Source organism: Puntigrus tetrazona, chromosome 16 (assembly GCF_018831695.1).
Source record: "Puntigrus tetrazona isolate hp1 chromosome 16, ASM1883169v1, whole genome shotgun sequence".
Taxonomy (NCBI): domain Eukaryota; kingdom Metazoa; phylum Chordata; class Actinopteri; order Cypriniformes; family Cyprinidae; genus Puntigrus; species Puntigrus tetrazona.
In genome coordinates, this window is record NC_056714.1 from 14,304,963 (window position 1) to 14,325,467 (window position 20,505).

General features: G+C 38.5%; 2 protein-coding genes across 2 annotated transcripts; one reads left to right on the top strand and one right to left on the bottom strand.

Moving 5' to 3' along the window:
* Positions 1 to 3: 3 nt before the first annotated feature.
* On the top strand, positions 4 to 8,578 carry abhd16a (abhydrolase domain containing 16A, phospholipase). The gene is made up of 20 exons (XM_043261787.1): positions 4 to 244; positions 1,307 to 1,363; positions 1,488 to 1,554; positions 2,968 to 3,054; positions 3,187 to 3,272; positions 3,359 to 3,432; positions 3,533 to 3,640; positions 3,753 to 3,867; positions 4,800 to 4,901; positions 5,008 to 5,071; positions 5,157 to 5,206; positions 5,350 to 5,473; positions 5,550 to 5,654; positions 5,742 to 5,805; positions 5,891 to 5,947; positions 6,043 to 6,105; positions 6,187 to 6,263; positions 7,572 to 7,670; positions 7,820 to 7,866; positions 7,971 to 8,578. The coding sequence occupies exons 1-20, from the start codon at positions 143 to 145 to the stop codon at positions 8,052 to 8,054; spliced, it is 1,632 nt and encodes a 543-aa protein (XP_043117722.1). The 5' UTR covers positions 4 to 142; the 3' UTR covers positions 8,055 to 8,578.
* Positions 8,579 to 8,926: 348 nt separating this feature from the next.
* On the bottom strand, positions 8,927 to 19,979 carry vars1 (valyl-tRNA synthetase 1). The gene is made up of 31 exons (XM_043261533.1): positions 19,884 to 19,979; positions 19,013 to 19,357; positions 18,676 to 18,819; positions 18,100 to 18,307; positions 17,802 to 17,917; positions 17,622 to 17,697; positions 17,441 to 17,541; positions 16,767 to 16,894; positions 16,408 to 16,572; positions 16,206 to 16,287; positions 15,918 to 16,037; positions 14,985 to 15,093; positions 14,816 to 14,904; positions 14,651 to 14,741; positions 14,451 to 14,575; positions 14,220 to 14,323; positions 13,754 to 13,912; positions 13,588 to 13,678; positions 13,402 to 13,507; positions 13,223 to 13,293; positions 12,494 to 12,619; positions 12,233 to 12,337; positions 12,071 to 12,139; positions 11,904 to 11,982; positions 11,590 to 11,717; positions 11,318 to 11,473; positions 10,957 to 11,175; positions 10,491 to 10,602; positions 9,690 to 9,868; positions 9,234 to 9,383; positions 8,927 to 9,139 (listed from the first exon to the last, which is right to left on the bottom strand). Exons 2-31 carry the CDS (start codon positions 19,355 to 19,357, stop codon positions 9,071 to 9,073), a joined length of 3,822 nt encoding a protein of 1,273 aa, XP_043117468.1. The 5' UTR covers positions 19,884 to 19,979; the 3' UTR covers positions 8,927 to 9,070.
* Positions 19,980 to 20,505: the final 526 nt, after the last annotated feature.

Here is a 20,505-nt window from a genome sequence, read left to right on the forward strand (position 1 = left end):
AAACACATGTCTTTATCACTGAGAAGAAAATCGCACTGAACGCCGAAGCCGCGGCTGTGACGTGGTTTATTTTTCGCTTTCGCTGCTGTAGTAGGCCACTTCTGATCCTCGCAGGCCGCCGTAGTTCCTGACCGAGGTGAGAATGGCCGGCTGGATGTGGCTCCGGTGCCTTTTCGGGCCCAATCTACAGCGGATTCACCGCTCACCGGACCAGACACGTACTGACGGCAGACCGCCCCGCAGGGTACGACTCTCGCTTTCCCTTTAGACTGAGCCATAGCCTTAAAACTCTGCCGAGAGCAGTCTCGCAATAATGTGCGGAAGTGCACGATTGTGCTATTGGCGAAGTCTCAAATCCTAGTGAGCTACCTATCTAGGCAGCATTTGATCATCATAAGCGATTTGATTTTATCGGAACGTTCAAAATAAGTTAAATTGATGTCCTAAAACGCTCCCTAGATAGGCAGCGCGCTCTGTTTTGAGACACCTCCATTGGCTGTTTGCTATCTGAAGAGAGCTTATGGTCGAGTGACAGGGCAGTCCATCTGTCAGGAGGAGCACAACTGTCACTGTTATCGCAACCATGAGCTGAATTATTGCAATTTTATTCTGTTTTTAGGGTTAGACATCTGGCATTTGTCATTGCTATGAATCATGCTTAGACTGTTGCAATAATAGCTGAATAATGAGTAACATGCTGGTAATATTTCTCTTACCCTCTTCACGGAGAAACAGTAGTCTTACTTTTAGTTCTAATTACATTGTTCATACATATATTCTTTCATATTCATTCGGTTTGAAAGAACAATATTTGGAAGTGATCTAACTATTTAAAAATCTGGAATCTGAGGGTGCAAAAAAAAGAAGAGAAAATCGCCTTTGAAGGTGTCCGAATGATGTCCTTAGCAATATATAATACTTTTATTAGTATTATATAAAAAAAAAATTAAGTTTTGATATATACCTACTTACGGTCCCTTTTTGTAACAACAAGAAGAACGGCATCTCTAGAGAACTACTACAGTCTACTAGTTGTCTTGATATATAAATTAAAACATTTATTTTCATGCTTTTATGTGTTTATGCTTTCTTGTAAAAATGACTACAGTGAACTGTTAAATAGTAGATATGCATGAATGCATAATATACGTCCATCTATTCATGGTCTGTATCTACTACCAAGTGACCACCAAGTCTTTTTTGTAACAGTATCTGTGACGTTATTAAAAAGTATAGAAACCGACACATGGCATGCGTTTGTAAAGATACATCAAACTCATAACTGGCTTGTCTCTGTCTTGTGTAGGGCTGGAATTATCAGCCCAGAGGTTTGGAGAGACACACAGACAGCATCCTCGGCTGGGTATGTGACTTAATGTACTTTTTCCTGCAGTTGGCGTAGCGACCAAACGTTTAAAAAAGGAAAAAGAAACAGCCCACGGGTTTTGTAATGTGAAGTTTAATCGCTATCCTGTGTTGTCCCTCAGGCCTCAGTGCTGTGGTCTCTGTCCTACTACAGTTCTCCACTGCTCCTCTGTTATCTCTACAGAAAAGGTAAAATGCAAATACGGCATCATATAACCACAAAGCTACTTCTTCGTCAGATAAAATTATAGTTCTACTACCCCGTAAAACAAAAATTGTTTTATGCATGCATTAATACACTTTTGTTTTGCTTCCAGTTTGCTACTATGTAAATAATCAAAAAATATTGTGCATTCCTGCATGCAGATTTTAATGTTATTACATAAGCGGTTGTTGATTGGTTCGGTCTTAATATTCGGTTCAGCGGGTGTAATCATATCGTATGAGTCACAGACGTAATGCTCTCACAGTAGTGCTGTATGTATTTTTAGTCTGGTTCATAAGAGGTTTTAGACCTGAAGAGCGCTGGTGTTCAGCTTGTGAATGAGCTGTGCTGAACTTTATAAACTGAAGGAGCTCTTTTACATCATGGTTGAGGTATGATCTTGTTTAATTTGAGCATTCGTGTGGCTGAATCAACGATGTTATGGTGCAGGTGTGATACAGTGCAGTACAAATACTGTAGTTTAATGTTAAATCCAGTATGATATAGTTGTGATGTTGCTTTTATTGTTTATCTTATCGATGTTATGTTATGGAGTGTGTTTTGGTTAGTGTTGTTATTGTCTTTTCTGCTGTCTTCTAAAAGAGAGTCTGGGCCTTACAAAGATGTGGTTAATGGTATTCTGTAACAATTGTGTATTTAAATTACGATGCTAACAGTATTTGATAGCGTTTAGTTTATTATGATAATTAAGTTACATAACAGATTATATAACGAGATAAATAATTTCTTCTGCTGCCCCGACTGAGCCGGCGTTTCCACACATTTTTCCACCATAAAAACTATTATGTAGAGTTATTCAGAATCAAGAATAAGAGAAGTGATGTTCAGAATTGGTATTAATGATATATTATTTATGCAATAGCCTCCACTGTTAAAAACAATAGACCCCTAATGCCCAGTCTTACATCTAAAAAATATCAACATTTATATCTGTGCAAATATGCATTAAATGTAACCCTTTTATTACTACTAGACATATATAAACATAATAATAAAACATACAAATAACATTAGCATGCTTTGTGTTAAATCTTTACCTACGCTTTGCGAAATTTGAGGTGTTATTAATTTACGTGATTTATATGATGCACTTAATTGTACTTGCATGAATTATATTTACAGCTAATTTAAATGAATGCTATGATAACACATCTATAATATAAATGCATAACCGCTATCACACAAGCGATAATGATGTGATGGTCTGCTTTGTTTGTTCAGTCACTCTTGTGATTCAACAGACCTCATCTACACACACAAGAAGCCTTTAAATGATTTCAGATCTCACTTTCACATCTGGCCATCAGTGTTGAGCCTAATATGTACTTCTAAATAATTAATAACGCGGCGAGGTACTGCGTGCTGTTGTGTTGTAGGGTACATCTGCAGCAGTAAGCTGGCTCCTCTCAGTCAGTATGTCGGCACAGCACTGGTCTGTCTGATAGGAGTGGCCTGTCTCAGAGGTGACGATATTTTACTTTCATTATTTATTTATTAGTAACGTTTAAACGCCATCAATTTCTAGCTGATATTTGTTTTTTAAGCTGTAGGTAAAACCTGATTTGTGCTTGTTTTTGCCGCTGTGCTGTTGTTAGGTTGGGGACGCTGGAGAAACCCAGAGTACCTTCAGTTCATCTCCATACTGGAGGAAACCAGGAAGAACAACACACCTAACAACAAGGTGAGACCGCAGCAGTGCCATAGAAACATTCCCATGGGGCTTTGCCTGAACGAGTCCGTTAAATGAATCGATTCTGTCCCGTTCAGAAAAAACTCGCGTGTTTTGACTTCGACTTCAAACACTGGCCTGTGGATTTCAGCTGGAGAGAAGTCAGTAGTCCGTAAGTACTCTGTTTGAGTTTCTGTTCTTGCGTTAATCATCAGCTAGCTCTTGCGGCGAGTGGATGTTTGAGATGTTTTTTGCACTTCCTCTGGCTGTAGGAAGCTGTCTAAAGGTGGCGTGTCCCTGCTGAGGCCGGAGCCGAAACACAGAGGAGCAGCAGACAGTGTGCTAAATTCAGTTCGCACTCTGCCATGCCACGTCTTAAGGTAAGGTTTGGTAATACGTTGACCTTTTTTGTTTGGGTTGTAGAGATACATAGGTTTAGATTAGAGGTCAGCAGCATAGGGCCTCACGTGAGTGTGTGTGTGTTTTGTGTAGTTATGTGATCGCGCACTCGTTCGGCCGGAGGATGCTGTATCCGGGCTCAGTGGGTCTGCTGCAGAAGGCCATGAGGCCCATGTTACAGCAGGGCCAGGCCAGACTCGTAGAAGAGGTAACACACATACACAAGTACAAACCCATTCATTCAGAACACTTCTCAGGAAAACATTCTCACCTTATAAACTCCCATAGTAATGGAAATATCAGGGATTTAAAAGGCAATTTAAAAAAAAACTACTAAAAAAGTTTTGTATTTAAATTATATGAGTGCAATTTTAGTTTTGTCATTTTTTGCTATAAAACACATTTTATATGTAGGTTACATATGTGCTTGTATTACGTAAACAATTAGAGAGTTACAGTGTTTGGCCTTAATTATAATTGCACTGAAAATACATAATTACTGAAAACTTCAGAGTAGTCATCGGTCTTATTTCGCATCTTGCATTCTTGAAAATATTTAAAAAATGTCTCATGCTCATCAAGGCTGCATTTAAAATGAAACCGTAATACATAAAAATACAAACATTAATATTTAAAAAAAATAGAATAAAATAACTTTTTTTTATTTTAATATGTAATTTATTTGTAACACTTATATATTTGTAACACTTTACAATAAGGTGTATTAATTAACGTAAATGAACAATGAACACAACATTACACTCTTTATTAGTCTTTGTTAATGTTAGTTAATAAAAAAAAAAATCCACTTGTTTGTTTGTTCATGTTAGTTCACAGTGCATCAACTAATGTTAACAGTCCCTGGATTTTTAGCATCCTTACTCCTGTGTTCAGTGTCACACGATCCTTCAGAAATCATTCTAAAATGCTGATATGCTATTTTAAATGTTCAAAATAGTTACTTTTTCTGATGCTTAAATATATTTTTGTGGAAACTGTAGTACATTTATTTTAGGATTTATAAATGACTTTATCAGTTTAATGAATTCTTGCTAAATAAAAGTACTCTAATTGAAAAATCGCATTGACAAAATTAGAACTGTATATTGAAATTCATAGATTATTTGTGTTCATGTCCAGTATGACGGTCAGAGAAATAAACTGGTGGCTTGTGATGGGAATGAGATTGACACCATGTTTGTGGACCGGAGGAAAGATGGAGGACAAGCTGGAAAAACCCTGGTATGAATGTTTACAGTGTGAAGTATAAAACAGTGGAAGTTATACTATGTACAAATAACAGATTACCTCCAGCCACTTTTCAAAGCTGATATGTTGTGCATCACAGGTGATCTGCTGTGAAGGAAACGCAGGATTCTATGAGGTTGGTTGCATGAACACTCCACTGGAAGGTAAATGTTTGTGGGCCAATGTGTATTTTATTTACCATTAAAGCACTAGATGCATGTCAAACTGTTTTCTCTCTTGTGTTCACAGGTGGATATTCAGTGTTGGGCTGGAATCACCCAGGTTTTGGCGGAAGTACTGTAAGTCAACATAACGCTGACCTTGGCATAACAGCCCACATTTTAATACCACAAGTAATACAGTATTGGTATGCGTTTCATCTAAAACCTGAAATCAGCAGAAACCCAGTAATTGTGTCCTTGTACCTCCTCTACTTTTTCAGGGAGTTCCGTTTCCTCAAAACGAGGCCAACGCGATGGACGTGGTCATTCAGTTTGCTGTGCACAAGCTGGGCTTCAGGTTGAATGACATTATTGTGTACGCCTGGTCAATAGGGGGCTTCACAGGTAAACAATCCCACACCGCTGATCCACAACAGAAAAAAAATCATTCATTCGTTCTTAATGTGCTGCTCTATTTTAGCCAGTTGGGCTGTGATGTCTTACCCAGAGATCCGAGCTCTGGTTCTAGACGCCTCGTTTGACGACCTTTTACCACTTGCCCTAAAGGTCATGCCTGACAGCTGGAGTGAGTGTTTTACTCCTTTCATCTCCACTCAGTTCTCTAAAGAGTGACCAAAAAATTAATAAACGAATGTTTGTTTTCCTTCCGCAGGACCCTTAGTCACTCATACAGTGAGGCAGTATATGAACCTGAACAACGCAGAACAGCTCTGCAAGTTAGTCACCTTTATTATCATTTATTTCATAGTAAAAACTAAAAGTATATAGTATGAGCTCTGAATGCATTTGGTCTTGTTTTAGGTACCAGGGACCAGTGTTATTAATCAGAAGAACCAAAGATGAAATCATCACAACCACGTGAGTTATCCAGGACACAGATAACACACTGATGCTTGAGAAGGCAACCGTGATTGGGTGCTGATGTTGACATTGGCTGTATTGTTTTGATACAGGGGTCCAGAAGACATTATGTCCAACAGAGGGAATGACCTGTTGCTCAAACTGCTCCAGTACAGGTGAGACACGGATCACGCCAGCTGCTTCATCTACTTCTGTCGTGATGGTGTGTGTCATCTCTCTTTCTCTGTGTCTCTCAGGTATCCTAAAGTCATGACAGAAGACGCTCTCAGAGCAGTCAGGCAGTGGCTCTCAGCAGGGACACAGATTGAAGAAGGTGTGCTTTTTTTTTTTAGTTCATTCATCTTATAGGGTTAGTTCACCCTAAGATTAAAATTGTGTGATTACTTACTCGCCTTTATGTTGTTGCAAACCCATAAGACCTTTGTTCATCTGCAGAACACGTTCTAGGCCCAGAAAGGTAGTAAGGGCATTGTCGTTATTTTTGGATTTTTTTTGTGTACAAAAAGTATTCTTGTAGCTACATAAAATTAAGGTTGAACAACTAATGTCACACATGGATTATTTTAATAATGTCCTTATTACCTTTCTGGGCCTTGAACTTGGTAGTTCCCTTGAGGTCTGTGGAGGGTCAAAATGTCTTAATTTGTATTCAGAAGATGATCAAAGATCTTAGGTTTGGAACAACATGAGAGTAATGTTTTTTCCTATTAATTATTACCTGGTTTTTTTTTTTCTTCTGAAATTGGCATTAGTCAATAGTGAAAGCTGATAATATGACCTATTAATAATCTGTATTACTTATATTTGTTTTCTCTTGGTCAATATAAAAATATATTGTAAATATAGAATTATTATTACTAATAAATTTTATTTTGCTTAATACTTGAAGTCAGTGATATTGCTTATTCATATTTTTTAAATTGAAATGAAATGCATTTCTCTTTTTCTATACTATTTGGCAAATGCCTGAAGCATGTAAATCCCTGCTTTATGGTTTTAGTCTTAATGGTGGATAAAAGATGGTTTGTAGTGATTTAATAGAAACTCTATCATTTATTGAATTTCATACACCATTCACATACATCACATACACAATTCAGTATGGTTTTATGTATGCATTTATTAGATTTCATTTTGTGCTGTAGTTCAAAACTCATCTTTTTCGTTTGCACTTGACCCAACATTGATAGCACTCTCTTCTTCTTCTTCTTCTCCTGCTCCTTCCTATCCTTTTCTTGTTTAAAAAAAAAAAAAAAAAAAAAAAAAAAAAAAAAAAAAAAAAAGCCTTGTATCTGCGTTAGGTAAGACAAGACCCCACTCAAGAGCACTTATGCACTACTGCCCTTTTGCTGATATTAATTTGCTTCTATATGCCTACCTCATTTGTACGTCGCTTTGGATAAAGGCGTCTGCTAAATGACTAAATGTAAATGTAATGTAAATGCTGTATAAATGGAGTCTACGGCATATTATAAATATAGCTCATTTTGGCATCAGAAGGTTTGAAAACCCTTGACTTGGCATATTGGCCACAGCATTGGTTATTGTATAGTTTGTTTTTTGTTGAATTTGGCTTTACTCCGCAGAATGTTTAAATGTGCATTATTTTCCCGTTCCTCAGAATCTGTGTACACGGGCTACGAGGTGGATGATGACTGGTGCTTGTCTGTGCTGCAGTCCTATCAGACAGACAGAGAGACCCTGTTCCCCTGGAGTGTCGGTACGTGCTTCAAACACAGCCGCCACGTTAACGTACAGGACTTAAATAGGCGATTAGATGGAAACCAGAAAGTTCAACAGTGACCTCCTTCGATCAAAAACAAGACAACCGTCTGACCGTTGGTGATATGATCTTGTCTTTTGTTTCAGGCGAAGACATGACACTCGAGGGCAGAAGGCAGCTTGCTCTATTCTTGGTATGTTACAAAAATAACCCAGTAAATAAAAATGCTGCTCTTTCACTCTCTCTGTATGTAATGTTTAAAGTTCATCAATCTTACATGACACTCCTCTCTCTTAGGCACGAAAGTATATGCGAAACTTTGAGACGACACACTGCACTCCGCTCCCCATTTCTGAGTTCAGGCCTCCCTGGAAACTATAGAGCACCGATGAGACTAACGGGAAGAGAGCGCTGGAGGTCAGAGGTCAAAGGGAATCTCACACCGCTACATCTGAGTCAGTTCCGTGGGGCAGCGTTTAGAATTAGTCGTTTGTTTAAATGTGACAGGGTTGCTCGTTTATGTTTGTTCGCATGGTTTGATAGAGACTTCTTAAATTATTGGTTGTGCTCTGCCTCCATCACAGTTGGTATTTAACATGAAGATCGGAGATGTGTTGATGCTCAGGTTTGTCGTCACTGTCGTGGCGTTCGTTTCTTTTGAAAGACTCTCAGTGACGGGACTCAAAGATCTCTTGCCTCTTTCTCAGTCGGTATTCATTTTTATCCCCTATTTTGTGGAGCACTGTAATTATGAACAAATCGTATCGTAAAATGATGTTCTGAATGTTGTATTACCTATAAATATTAAATAAAACTAGGGGATACTTTTTTTGTGGTTGGGTTCCTCTGTCTTCAATCATGTCATTCTTTGTGGCTGACACAAAATAAAAGTTTCTTATTTGAAATGGAATAGTTGTTTTTTTTAAATTGTGAACAAGCATTGCTGATATGATGTATATTAACTTTATTATAGTGCTGTCAAACAATTATAATAATAATTGCATCTAAAATAAAAGCTTTTGTTTACATAATGTGTGCTGATTATTATGAAAAAAATAACGTACATACGCATATTGCAGAAGTGTTTTTAATTAAATATTTTAAGGAAATTATATGAATATAAATATGTACACAAAAACATTTTGGATGCAAATATTTGCAATTAATTGTTTGACAGAATAAAAAAAAAAAAAAAAATTATATATATAAATATATAGTGAGCTTGGTGACTTTAAACAACAGAAAATTAATAATTTTCCATCTAAGGTTGATGTTTATTCAAGTTTCCCACATTATTTTTCAGTAGGCAGGACTGACATACATTAGACAGAGAGAACAAAATAATCTGATTTGGAAAAATTCATAAACGATAGAAAAAACCCCACAATGAAGATAAGTTACATCATCTTTCTGAAGTTCTCAATGGCTTCCTTCGTTTTTTGCAGTTCTGTTTCGTTCTGCCTCAGCTGGAAAGAAAATAAAAATATTGCACTTTCAAGACAAGCAACTGCAGAAAACTGTAAATTCTCAGACAAATTGCTTGCCCTCCATCTCACTTACCTTCTCAGCATCTGCCTCCTGTACTTTAACAGGAACTTTCTCCTTGTAGTCGTTCTTGGCCATCTTTTCTTTCAGCTTTTCCATCTGTTTCTCCAGCTCCCCTTTCTTTGCTGTCAGTTTAGTGACCTCCTTTTCCAAATCAATCAAACCCTGATTCACAAAAAAGGATTTAGAAACCAACATGTTTACACAGAAAGCTCATTACACTCATCAAATGTGACGCTGTAGGAGGCCGAAATGAAGTCTTGACACAATGCCAAACCAGATGATTGGCTGCTGAGAACGTGTTGATGTTATTTTTAGAGAATTACATTTCAATTGACTTTATCTCCTCATTCCCGGCTGATTAAATTAATGAACATATTTGTCAGCTGTGGTGGGATTATGACTCCTTCAGGTGTCTTAATGCAAATCAAAATGCTTTCATCATTAAACAACATTTTCAAAGACTTTTACCTTCAGCATGAGGTGAACAGTGCATTTATCTGAGGCGATGGCAACCGCACAGCCTTGTGGGATGGTGCTGTCGCCCCCCACCACCGGGTAAATAGCCTGAGAGTAAGACAGTGTCTGGATCTGAAGACTGTATGTCTGGACCAGAGCAGCAGTATCAGAGTCTATGCACTGCAAATAACCTGACACAGAGAAAAAACAAAAACGTGTTGTTGAATATATGAAAAGAATACAAAGACTGTGAGGTTCTTGTATGATTATGGGTGCACTAACTTTTGCCTGTTGTGATTATGTAATGAAGCTCATGAATAACTGTTGTGCAACATGCTTATATTACATTTAAATAATATATACTAAAATACCTTTTCACACATTTCAAAATAAAGCATTGTATATTATATACTACTTTGGGCATTAACAAAAAAAACTAAACTAAAAATTTTGCTGATCAAAGAATACTACAAAAATGTATCACGTTTACAACAAAAAACGTTTTCAACAATGATAATAAGAAATGTTTCTTGAGCAGGAAAACTGCATATCAAAAGTATTTTAAAAAATTAGATATTATATAAATATTATTGACTATTTAAAAAAAGGGGGGGGGGATATCACATGACAAGCAACAAATATTTATTTTTTATGATCATCCAGCATTGGATTTGTATCAGCCACATCAGATCAATAAGTACTCCGTTTAAAATGGTCCATAAACCAATATTGATCCACGCTTCGGATCAGTGCACCTCTAGTTGAATCTGGTCAGTTTGAAATGAGTGTGTAGTGTACTGTGTGAGGTCTCACAGTCAGCTCGGGTCTTGGTCAGGTTATAATCGGCCCTGAGTGATCGGATGGTTTTAACCACAGACATGACAAACTCCATCTGACGGTCGATGTCCTCGCTGTGCCAACAGAACTACAAATCAAACAAAAACACACCATTTACACCAGAAACCACCACAGAAGGCCAACCTCCTCTCTGCTCTTCTCTTCATTAAAACTTTGATGTTACAAAGGTTACTTTTAATCTATAGTCACCTTCACATTCCACTACACTGCCTCAATAAATGATGAAAAATGGTCCAGGATTAAACTCTAAAAAGAGTTCATTATAGTGGGACATCAAAAACTGAATCATGATTAATAAATCATGAATTTTTTTTTCCATTTAGGCTGATTCTTGGTGTAAATTTGCCCCTTTCTGACCAGGCAATTCTTGTTACAGTAAACACTAGAAAACACTGCCATCACCCTTGATCTCTGACCTCACCTCTGATGTTTCTGGATAAGGTGTGACAGAGATGCTAGGAGGGCTGTCCTGAGCATGTCTTCTTGGCAAGCGCTGGAAGAGCTCTTCAGTCACAAAAGGCATGATGGGAGACAGGAGGCGGAGTCCCACATCCAAACAGGTGTAGAGAGTCTGTCTGCAGATGTCCGCCTGCTTTTGTCCCTCTGAGTCTGTGCTGCTCATCACCGGCTTCACACTCTCCTACAACACCAGAAAAATCTATTTAAAGAGTTTCCCCTCCAAAAAGCTTATTAGATAACATCTTATTTACAAATGCATGCGTGTGTGTATTAAACATACAAAGAAGAGCACAAATGCAAATGCAAACATGTGAATTTGTTACCAGATAGACGTCGCAGAGCTCGTACAGCCAGAAGTTGTAGATGGCGGTGGTGATTGTGGGAAAATCGTAGGCCTGAAATCCGCTATCACACAGCGCTACTGCTGCGCTCAGACGGGACAGAATCCAGCGGTCAGACACACTTTCACTGCCACACAGCTGAGGGACACAGAATCGCATGTTAAACAGAGGCAAATCAACCCACAATACACTGCTCACAAGTGCTGAACACATCCTCCATCAATCTACCACTTCCTCCTGTCCATCTCTCTCACCTGAGCTTTGTCCCAGGGCACAAATCCCTCTCCCAGAGTCCTCATGGCAAACTTCACTGCGTTCCACAGCTTGTTACAGAAATGCCTGTATCCCAGAATCCTGTTGACATCCAGATTAATGTCTCGGCCTGGAAGAAATAAACAAAAAGGCACAGAATGCTCCATTTAAGCGTGTTATCATATCTTAAACTAATCTAAAAGGTGCTTTAATGCTATATTTGTTGAGTACACTAATAAATTCACACTGTAGTACACTACTTGTATGCTACAATGGCAGTAAACTACAATTTGTCTAACACTGTAAAATGTTCTACCTTGACTGGTGTAAGCACACAGAGCAAAACGGAGCGCATCTGTCCCGCATTCTGGAATTCCATTGGGATAGTCGGATTTCTACAGAGCGGACACAAACAGAATAATATAATAGAAAAGTATTTGCAGCAGCTGAGACTTCAAGAAACCTTAAGGAACCAGGTTATACCTGTCCCTGTTTGGCCTTCTCAATCTCCAGTGGGTCCAGATTGCTGTCTGTTAGCTGAGCATGAAGACCCTACACGCACACACACACACACACTCAAATTAATTTTGCTCATTATGTAGCCATGTGGTGTTGCTGGAAGAGCTGCTGTTGTTGTTCAGTTACCTCTACTGAGATCCCAGTGATGACGTCCAGAGGGTCGATGACATTACCGAGAGACTTGCTCATTTTCCTGCCATGGGCGTCCCGTACCACTGCATGCAGGTAAACCTAAATAAACGTATATGATTTACAAGTTATGAAACTAGAAGTTAGTCCAGCTTTAACAGCAACGACACAGCTCCAGACATCTGAGATGTCATTTTAAAACCGTACAGCCCCAGGAGCTGCAAAAATAAAATATATAATATAGAAAAACACACCCACCTCTTTGAAAGGTAGCTTTCCGGTGAGTTTGAGGCCCATCATGACCATGCGAGCCACCCAGAAGAACAGGATGTCATGGCCTGTCTCTAACAGCGTGCCTGGGTAGAAGACTCTCAGATCCTCTGACTAACACACATATGTTGCAAAATTATAGCACAAGTCTTGTCTAGGTATTGAAAAGATTGTCAAGACATTAACTATATTTTTGAAGAGACCCAGGGAACCCCACCACAAAGAGACTAGATTTTCACTTTTGTAATATGTTGCTTATGTAATTATAATATATCACTAGAAGTGCAATTATAATATTATACATTGCAATGAAACAATTCCATGAAAAGAAATAACATTTTTAAATAATAATACCATATTTTTTAATATGTACAATATTTACTATCATATTAAATGTCAAAATTTGATTTGAGAATATTTTAAAAACAAAATAAAAGTAAATCAGTAAATCTGATATTAAGTTACAGGTAAGATATAATAATAAAATCTGATACTAATTTACAGCTAATATAAACATATGTAAAATACTAAATAAAACCAAGAATAAATTAAATTAAATTAACAATAAAATAAATCTGGATTTACAAAGATCAGCCCTAGACCTAGGCACATGTAGACTAAGTACTGTCATTACAGTATTCCATACTGTCTTTCGACGTGTGTGTGTGTGTGTGTGTGTGTGTGTGTGTGTGTGTGTGTGTTGTATTAATATCTGACCTCAGTAGGCCAGCCAAAGATGGAGAAGGGGAAGATCCCTGAGGAGAACCAAGTGTCCAACACATCTTCATCTGAAACACAGTCAAAGATGCTTTATTGACGCCTGGGGTAAACACTGGCATAAACAAATCAAGAGGATAAAATGAGTCAGTGAGAGCCTGTGTATGTACGACTCGTACCCTGGCGAAGAGAGATTTTGTCTGCAGTGACATTGAAGCGTTTGGCAGCTTTTTCTCTGGCTTCCTCCTCTGATCTCCCACTGACCCAATAATGTCCGTCCACATCCTAAGACACACAACATTTTTCTTCCCAGAATCTGTGCGTTTCCAGTACACATACTGCAAGCTGTATCTGGCTGTGCTCACCTCGCCTGGTTTGACTGACGGATCACTCACAGTCACAAAGTACGCCGGTATCCTGTGACCCCACCACAACTGCCGTGAGATGCACCAGTCCCTGAAAGCCAAAAAGTGTTACCACATACACAAAACATTCCAGCAGAGAACAACTGGTCTGAGACAGACGGGTCACCTGATGTTGTCCATCCAGTTGAACCAGGTTTTGAGGTGGTGGTCCGGGATGATCCTGAGCTCTCCATTTCTGACGACATCTGCGGCCTGCTTTCCCATCTCTCTGCAGTCCACGTACCACTGAGGTTTCAGGAGAGGCTCCACTATGTCCTTAGAACGGCTGAGAAACACAGACTCAAAATCTTTATGCATGTTAACGTAATAGCTGTTATGTTTTTTTCAGGTTTAGATGGAGATTTTGTAGTTTTGTTTATAGTCTACAGATGAAAGGATGTCAGTCAATTGTGAATCTTTCATTCACAATATGTGACATATATGACAGTTCACCAGAACACAGAACATTTCCATGGCTGTACTGTGTTCATATCCATCCATGATCTCCACAAGCCTATCACACAAGATGATCCACTAGCTAAAAATGGTGAAAAAAGCTGAATATTAGGGAGTTAAGTATCTCAGTGTCTAACCTGCAGACAGGCACCACCATGGGATTGTCTTTGACTTCCTTAAACTGGCCCAAGTCTTTCAGAGCCTGAAGCACAGCTTTCCTCGCCTCAAAGCGCTTCATTCTCTAAAACACCAGAGAAATGCAGAATGTTCGAAGAACAATTAATCAGTCTACCGTTTGTGGCAAAATTACAATCTCTGGTGTAAACCATGTCAAATATATCACAGTGTGTGTGTGTGTGTGTCCCTACCAGGAATGGAGGAGGGACATTGATGAGGAGGCCATTTTCATCGAGGATGTTGATGAAGGGCAGTTTGTGTCTCTCTCCCACCTCGTAATCATTATGATCATGAGCAGGAGTGATCTTCACAGCACCTGTACAACGACACCATATTGACTGCACACAGCCCAGAGAAAGAGAGACTATCTAAAAAGAAAATAACTTTTTACCTGTTCCAAAGTTCATATCCACAAAGTCATCAAACACAACAGGCATCTTTCTGTCACAGAATGGGTGAACAACCATCTTTCCTTTGAGATGCTGGACAGAGAAGAAGCTTTCAGTTAACTGGACTCAAACGTTTTCAAAGTGTTCAGAGAAAACGTCTGTGTCACCTGATATCTGGAGTCATTAGGGTGGACGGCAACAGCTGTGTCTCCAAGCATGGTCTCGATACGGGTGGTGGCCACTACCACCTCCTCATCTGCAGGAGAACATTTCATTTTTAACATGTCTGTATCTCCTCGGTGCATCTAATCTCATTTCTTCAGCCTCAACTCTCACCCGATCCTTCGACTTTGTAAGAGAAGGACACCAGCACTCCAAACTCAACTTTCTCTTTATAACCCGGCACAGGAAGAAGAGTTCGCCCAGTCAGCTCCTTTTTATCGACCTAGAACACAAAACTCATCACATCTGACCTCAGTAAAAAGAGACTAGGAGACTGTTAGTGTCATTACCACTTTACCCACAAACGTTTGGATGGTTTAAAACTCAATTTTTGCAGTGTCAGTTATACTGCGGTTTAATAGTTTGAAGACTGAAAAAAAAATTATTTAGCATGGATGCTTTAAAGGGTTAGCTTACCCAAAAACAAACTCTGTCATTAATCACTCATCCCCATTCCAAACCCATAAGAGCTTTGTTTGTCTTTAGCACTCAAATTACGATATTTCGGAATAAATCTTAGAGCTTTATGACCCTGCATAGACAGCAATGCAACTGACATATTCAAGGCCTAGAAAGGTGTCCGTGTGACAGTGTCAGTGGTTCAACCATAAAGTTATGAAGCTTTGAGAATACCTACAATTTGTATTAACAAGTGACTAATGATGCTACAAATGATTTCTGTTTCAAATAAACAATGTTATTAACTTAATATTCATTTACAAAAACCCTGAAAAAAATATATTTTCCACATTAAAAACATTTTTACATTACATTCTAATATATATATTCAAACTGTGTAATTTTACATAATTTTACATTTGAATAATATTGAATGAATATATATTTCAATTCTATTTTTAAAGGGAATGCATGCTTTACTGTAGCTTACCACATAAATGCAGTCCTGGTGAGCATAAAAGACTTATATAATAATATATGTATAAAAACTCTTACAAAGCCCACACTTCCTAAATGTTAGTGACACTGGATGAGTATTCCCACTCATTAAATTACAGATGGGAGTGACTAACATAAGTATGAACATACTTCTATGTCAGAGATGGCAGAGTTGAGGGTGCAGGACCAGTTGACGAGTCTCTTGCTCCTGTAGATCACGCCCTCCTCATGCATACGTATAAAAGCCTCTTGGACCGCAAAGGACAGTTTCTGCAAGCAGTGCAGTGTTACACATAATTACAGACAAGCCATCATTAAATGATGAGTAGAGCAATTTTGATTCACAACAACCAGACTTTCCAGATGTCATTTAACACCCGAATTGTTTCATTAAAATGTGTATTAAAAACATGTTTGGGTTTTGAGCACTGTACTCACATCATCCATGGTAAAGCAAGCCCTGTCCCAGTCCAGAGAAGAGCCCAGCTTCTTCAGCTGGTGATAGATGCGATCTCCCTTTCTGTTCGGCACCGAAAGGTAGAGAAATTTGTTCATATAATTGGAGCTAAATTAATTATTAATAGATCTAATGGAGTTATCCGTCTCCATTCCAGGATCCTCCTCAGACTCTCACACTCACTCGTTCTTCCACTTCCAGACCTCCTGGATGAAGTTCTCTCTCCCGAGATCGTGTCTGGTCATCTTTCTCTCTCTCATCAGTTTCTTCTCCACCACCACCTGTGTGGCGATACCAGCGTGATCACAGCCGGGATTCCACAGCGTGGTCTCTCCTCTCATCCTGTGCCTGCATCATCACACCAAAACAAACCCATCACACACACATCGCTACTTCTGACGCATGATAGCTTAACTGTAATTGGGCCTATGTTTTATTAACAATAATATGCCTTTTAATTACAGCATAAAGTTAACATTATGACTTTTAACTAATATTTATAACAATTACATTAATTATTTATAACAGTTATGACTGGTTACCATCTTGTCAGGCAATCCTGAATAGCATTGGTCAAGGCATGACCAAGGTGGAGAGATCCGGTAACATTAGGTGGAGGAATACACATCATGAACACTCCACGTGGGTTTGGCTCACTTAAAGTCTTTCTCTGGAAGCAGAAATATAAAAATGTAAAAACAAATTGACACTAATACCATTTACAAGTTTGGGTGAGGAAGGATTTTTTAAAAAGGGTATTAAATCAAGTCTTTAATACTCAAAGGCGGTTTACTTCACAGCCTTCTTAATGCTTCATATTTTTCTGGAAACCATGATACATTTTATCAGTGTTCCTTGATGAACAGGAAATCACAATGAACTGCATTTATTTTCAATAGAAACGTCTATTTTTATAAACAGTATAAATGTCATCACTGTCACTTTTGATGAATGTTAAAGAGATAGGTCATTAATTACTCTCCCTCGTGATGTTCCACAACCACAAGACCTTCATTCATCTCTGGAACACAAATTAAGATATTTTTGATGCATTCCAAGAGCTCTCTGACCCTCCTTAATCTTTCCTTGCTGAATAAAAATACTAATTCCTTTATCATTCAATAAGTTCATATCATTTGGGGTCAGCAAGAGTGCTAAGTGTACCTACAGTGTCTCAGGATGAACCAAAATACTTTTGATTATTTGTACGTCATACCCCATATTCAGGCTTGAAGAAACCCTGTTTCTCCCACCAGGAGTACCAGGCCGCTTCCACATACTGAGGACTGTATGAATCAGGCAGAGGACTCAAGACATCTGAAACAAATGAAGTGAGATGTTACAAAACATAGCACATTTAAAAAACACATTTACTGCTAATGGAAGCAAAAGTGCACCTTTTTTCTCTCCAGTCGGCGTGGGGATGTTGTAGGAGATCACACCCAGCTCCTTCTTCTCCGGTTTGGCCTTTTTCTGTTGGAGGGAACAGAATATGGCAAGTTCAGCTGTCTGTCCATCTCTGTTTGTGTCAGTGTTATTAAGAGAATGTATTAAAATCTTGAGATCAATCACTCTACCTCAGCCTGAGGCTGCATCTTCTTCTTCTCCTCCATCTCTTTCTTCTGTTGAAACTTTTCCATCTTTTCTCGCTTCTTGGCCTCTTTCTTCAGCTGAGCCTCTGTTTTAGGAGGGCCTGAGAAAAACAAGGAAACCAATTCAAACACATTCAGACTGTGATATGATATACATTTATCTAAAGCTACAAGATTATATCATCTGACGTTTTAACCTACTAGTTTAAAATGATCTTAAAATAGACATAAACCACGATTCTAAACACCTAAATACCGTTCTTCTAAACACACACATCCTTACCGTTAGCAGGAGTGCCGTCTGGTGTAGCCGCTTCAGAAGAAGCAGTTGCTGTGGCATTGACAGCAGCGGCGAGTTTGGGTGTCACAGGCACCATTTTCTCACACAGTGAGATTTTACCCAGCACCTTCAAGAACTGTGGCTGATTCACACAGGTATTATACCATCTTGTCACATTAACCAATGACTTCCTGTCTGCAGGCTCCAATGCCTTCAAATGAAACAAACATACCATATTAATTATTAAGTAAATATTACACGAAAAAAAAAATACATTTAAAAACTTTAGAAAGTTTTAGATTTCTGAAACAAGTTTAAGTTAAAGAACTAACATAAATAAAGCCATATATATATATATATAACCACATAACAAATATACTAAAACATTTTAAAAAAATATTTAAAGTAATATACTTAAAACCATTTTAAAACTAAAATACTAAAACAACACTAATCAGTGGTGTGTTTCCAGATTCCACTGACTTCTATTGTATGGCCAAACAGAAGAAATGCATGCATGCAGATTTAGAAGGGCATGATTAGCATGGATTAGCACCTGATGACAAAACGTGTACTCACATATTTAAACGGCAGGAGTGTTGCCACAGCGACAGCTATATCCGCCAAAGTCACAGCCTCTCCTACGAGGAACGTCCGCGGCGCTAGGGTCTCATCTAGAGCTTTAAGAACACGCAGCAGCTCTGCTTTGGAAGTCTGCTGGAGCTAAAATTAAAGATCAACTGACATTACATCAAACGTACTAAAAAAAATGTGCAGAATTAAAAGGCCTAAAAAAATAGATGTGCTGTGCACTTGAAATGCGTTTTTGTTTTTTTATGCTGGCAATCAATCAATAAATGACCTACGGTGATAATGCATTCTGATCATATATAGGCCTATACAGACAAATGCGTACCTTCTTATCAACCCCCATGATCCCCAGCAGAGGGAATGTCACAGCACAGGCCACCGGCATCAGCTCGTTCTCAGCAAAGCTCAGCCATTGCCAAACCTGACTCTCCTGCTTCTTATCTCTGCCTGTCCGGTTGCCCGCTGCTGCCAGGTACCAGCTCACAGCATTAGCTCCGCTGAGCACGGTCCCCCCTGAACCAGCTAGGACCAGTGCGGGACGAGACCTGGCCACCTCAGCCGGAGGCTCCTCATGGACGATTCGTGGAGGGGATGAACAGAATTCAGCAGCAATCAAGGGCAACAAACTCCTGAAGTCGTCAGGGTGGGAAGAGATGTATAGAGTGTCCATCTGGAGGGGGTTAATGAATATTTAGTAAATTTGCATTTCATTTCGACAGTTTTGCGAATGTCTCAAAGACTGATACATCAATGATGTTCCACCACAAAGCTTTAACACAGAAACGAAAGCAAAAGTATTAGTATGTCAATATTCTTGGTCAATATTATTATTTATAGCAACTGAATATCACACTTTTTATGCTTCGTAAGTTACTTCACTATACTCTTTTAGAGCATATATAGAAAACGATTTCACTGAAGAAACAAACCCCTTTACTCCGTAATTTCTATGTTTATATTATCATGTAATGCTGCCATAATAACTTTTGTATTTTGTAAACTTTCGTTTAGTATTTTGACGTAAATACAGACCGGCTAATTGGCTAAACGCAAGATCTGTTTATTTCAGGACAGTTATGACGGCAAAACTCAAGAAATTACATACAAGGCACAAATAATTTCGGTTGTATCGATCAGCACAAATTCGGCGGTACCTGTGTTTGTTAAAGTCCTGCTGAAAATCGTTACTAACTCACCTGAAGGCAGCGGTGGGGAAACGTCAGCCTAAATCCAGCATGCAGAAGACCCAATGCTTCATAAGCGCTGCCGTAAAGCGATGCTAACCGGTCGTAAAGCGCATCCGTCTGACGCAATAAATGTGTAACAGGCTACAGTGTCCGATAGAGGCGCTGTCAGCTACAATTAAACACAACGTTATGATGCAACGTACAAACTAAATAATGGAAATATTGCTTATTTTTCCTTCCGAGGGGAAAAGGAGGTTGTTGCCAGGAAAGAACATTACCTGTTATTTTGAATGTAGATATAAAAGTATTGAAAACTTTTCAAACTTTAGGATTTTGAAGAGCAAATGTAAGCCTTTTCAAAAGAGGGGTTTTCAAACTAGGAACTGTAAAGGTGTGTATGAAGGGGTTCATAGAAAGTCTTATAGAAAAATAGTATAAAAAGAATACAAATAAGAATAAAATAAATAAATGAGCAAAACAAGTCAACAATCAAATAAAAATAGGTTAAGATAAACGAGGAGCCTAGATAATTTACCAAGTGGACATAATCAAATAAAAAAATATATACATCTATCAATACAAAATCAGCTATGAGTTGAGAAAATAGTATGTAATGAAACTATTAAATAAA

What these genes read in the sequence shown, in the direction of transcription:
- abhd16a (XM_043261787.1), top strand. Translation starts at nt 143, where the DNA reads ATGGCCGGCTGGATGTGGCTCCGGTGCCTTTTCGGGCCCAATCTACAG. An exon ending in ACAACACACCTAACAACAAG is followed by an intron (nt 3,273 to 3,358) that starts GTGAGACCGCAG and finishes TGTCCCGTTCAG; the next exon opens with AAAAAACTCGCGTGTTTTGA. An exon ending in GGCAGCTTGCTCTATTCTTG is followed by an intron (nt 7,867 to 7,970) that starts GTATGTTACAAA and finishes CCTCTCTCTTAG; the next exon opens with GCACGAAAGTATATGCGAAA.
- vars1 (XM_043261533.1), bottom strand. Translation starts at nt 19,357, where the DNA reads ATGGACACTCTATACATCTCTTCCCACCCTGACGACTTCAGGAGTTTG. An exon ending in TCTTTGGCTGGCCTACTGAG is followed by an intron (nt 12,620 to 13,222) that starts GTCAGATATTAA and finishes TATGTGTGTTAG; the next exon opens with TCAGAGGATCTGAGAGTCTT. An exon ending in AGGAGGCAGATGCTGAGAAG is followed by an intron (nt 9,140 to 9,233) that starts GTAAGTGAGATG and finishes TTTTCTTTCCAG; the next exon opens with CTGAGGCAGAACGAAACAGA.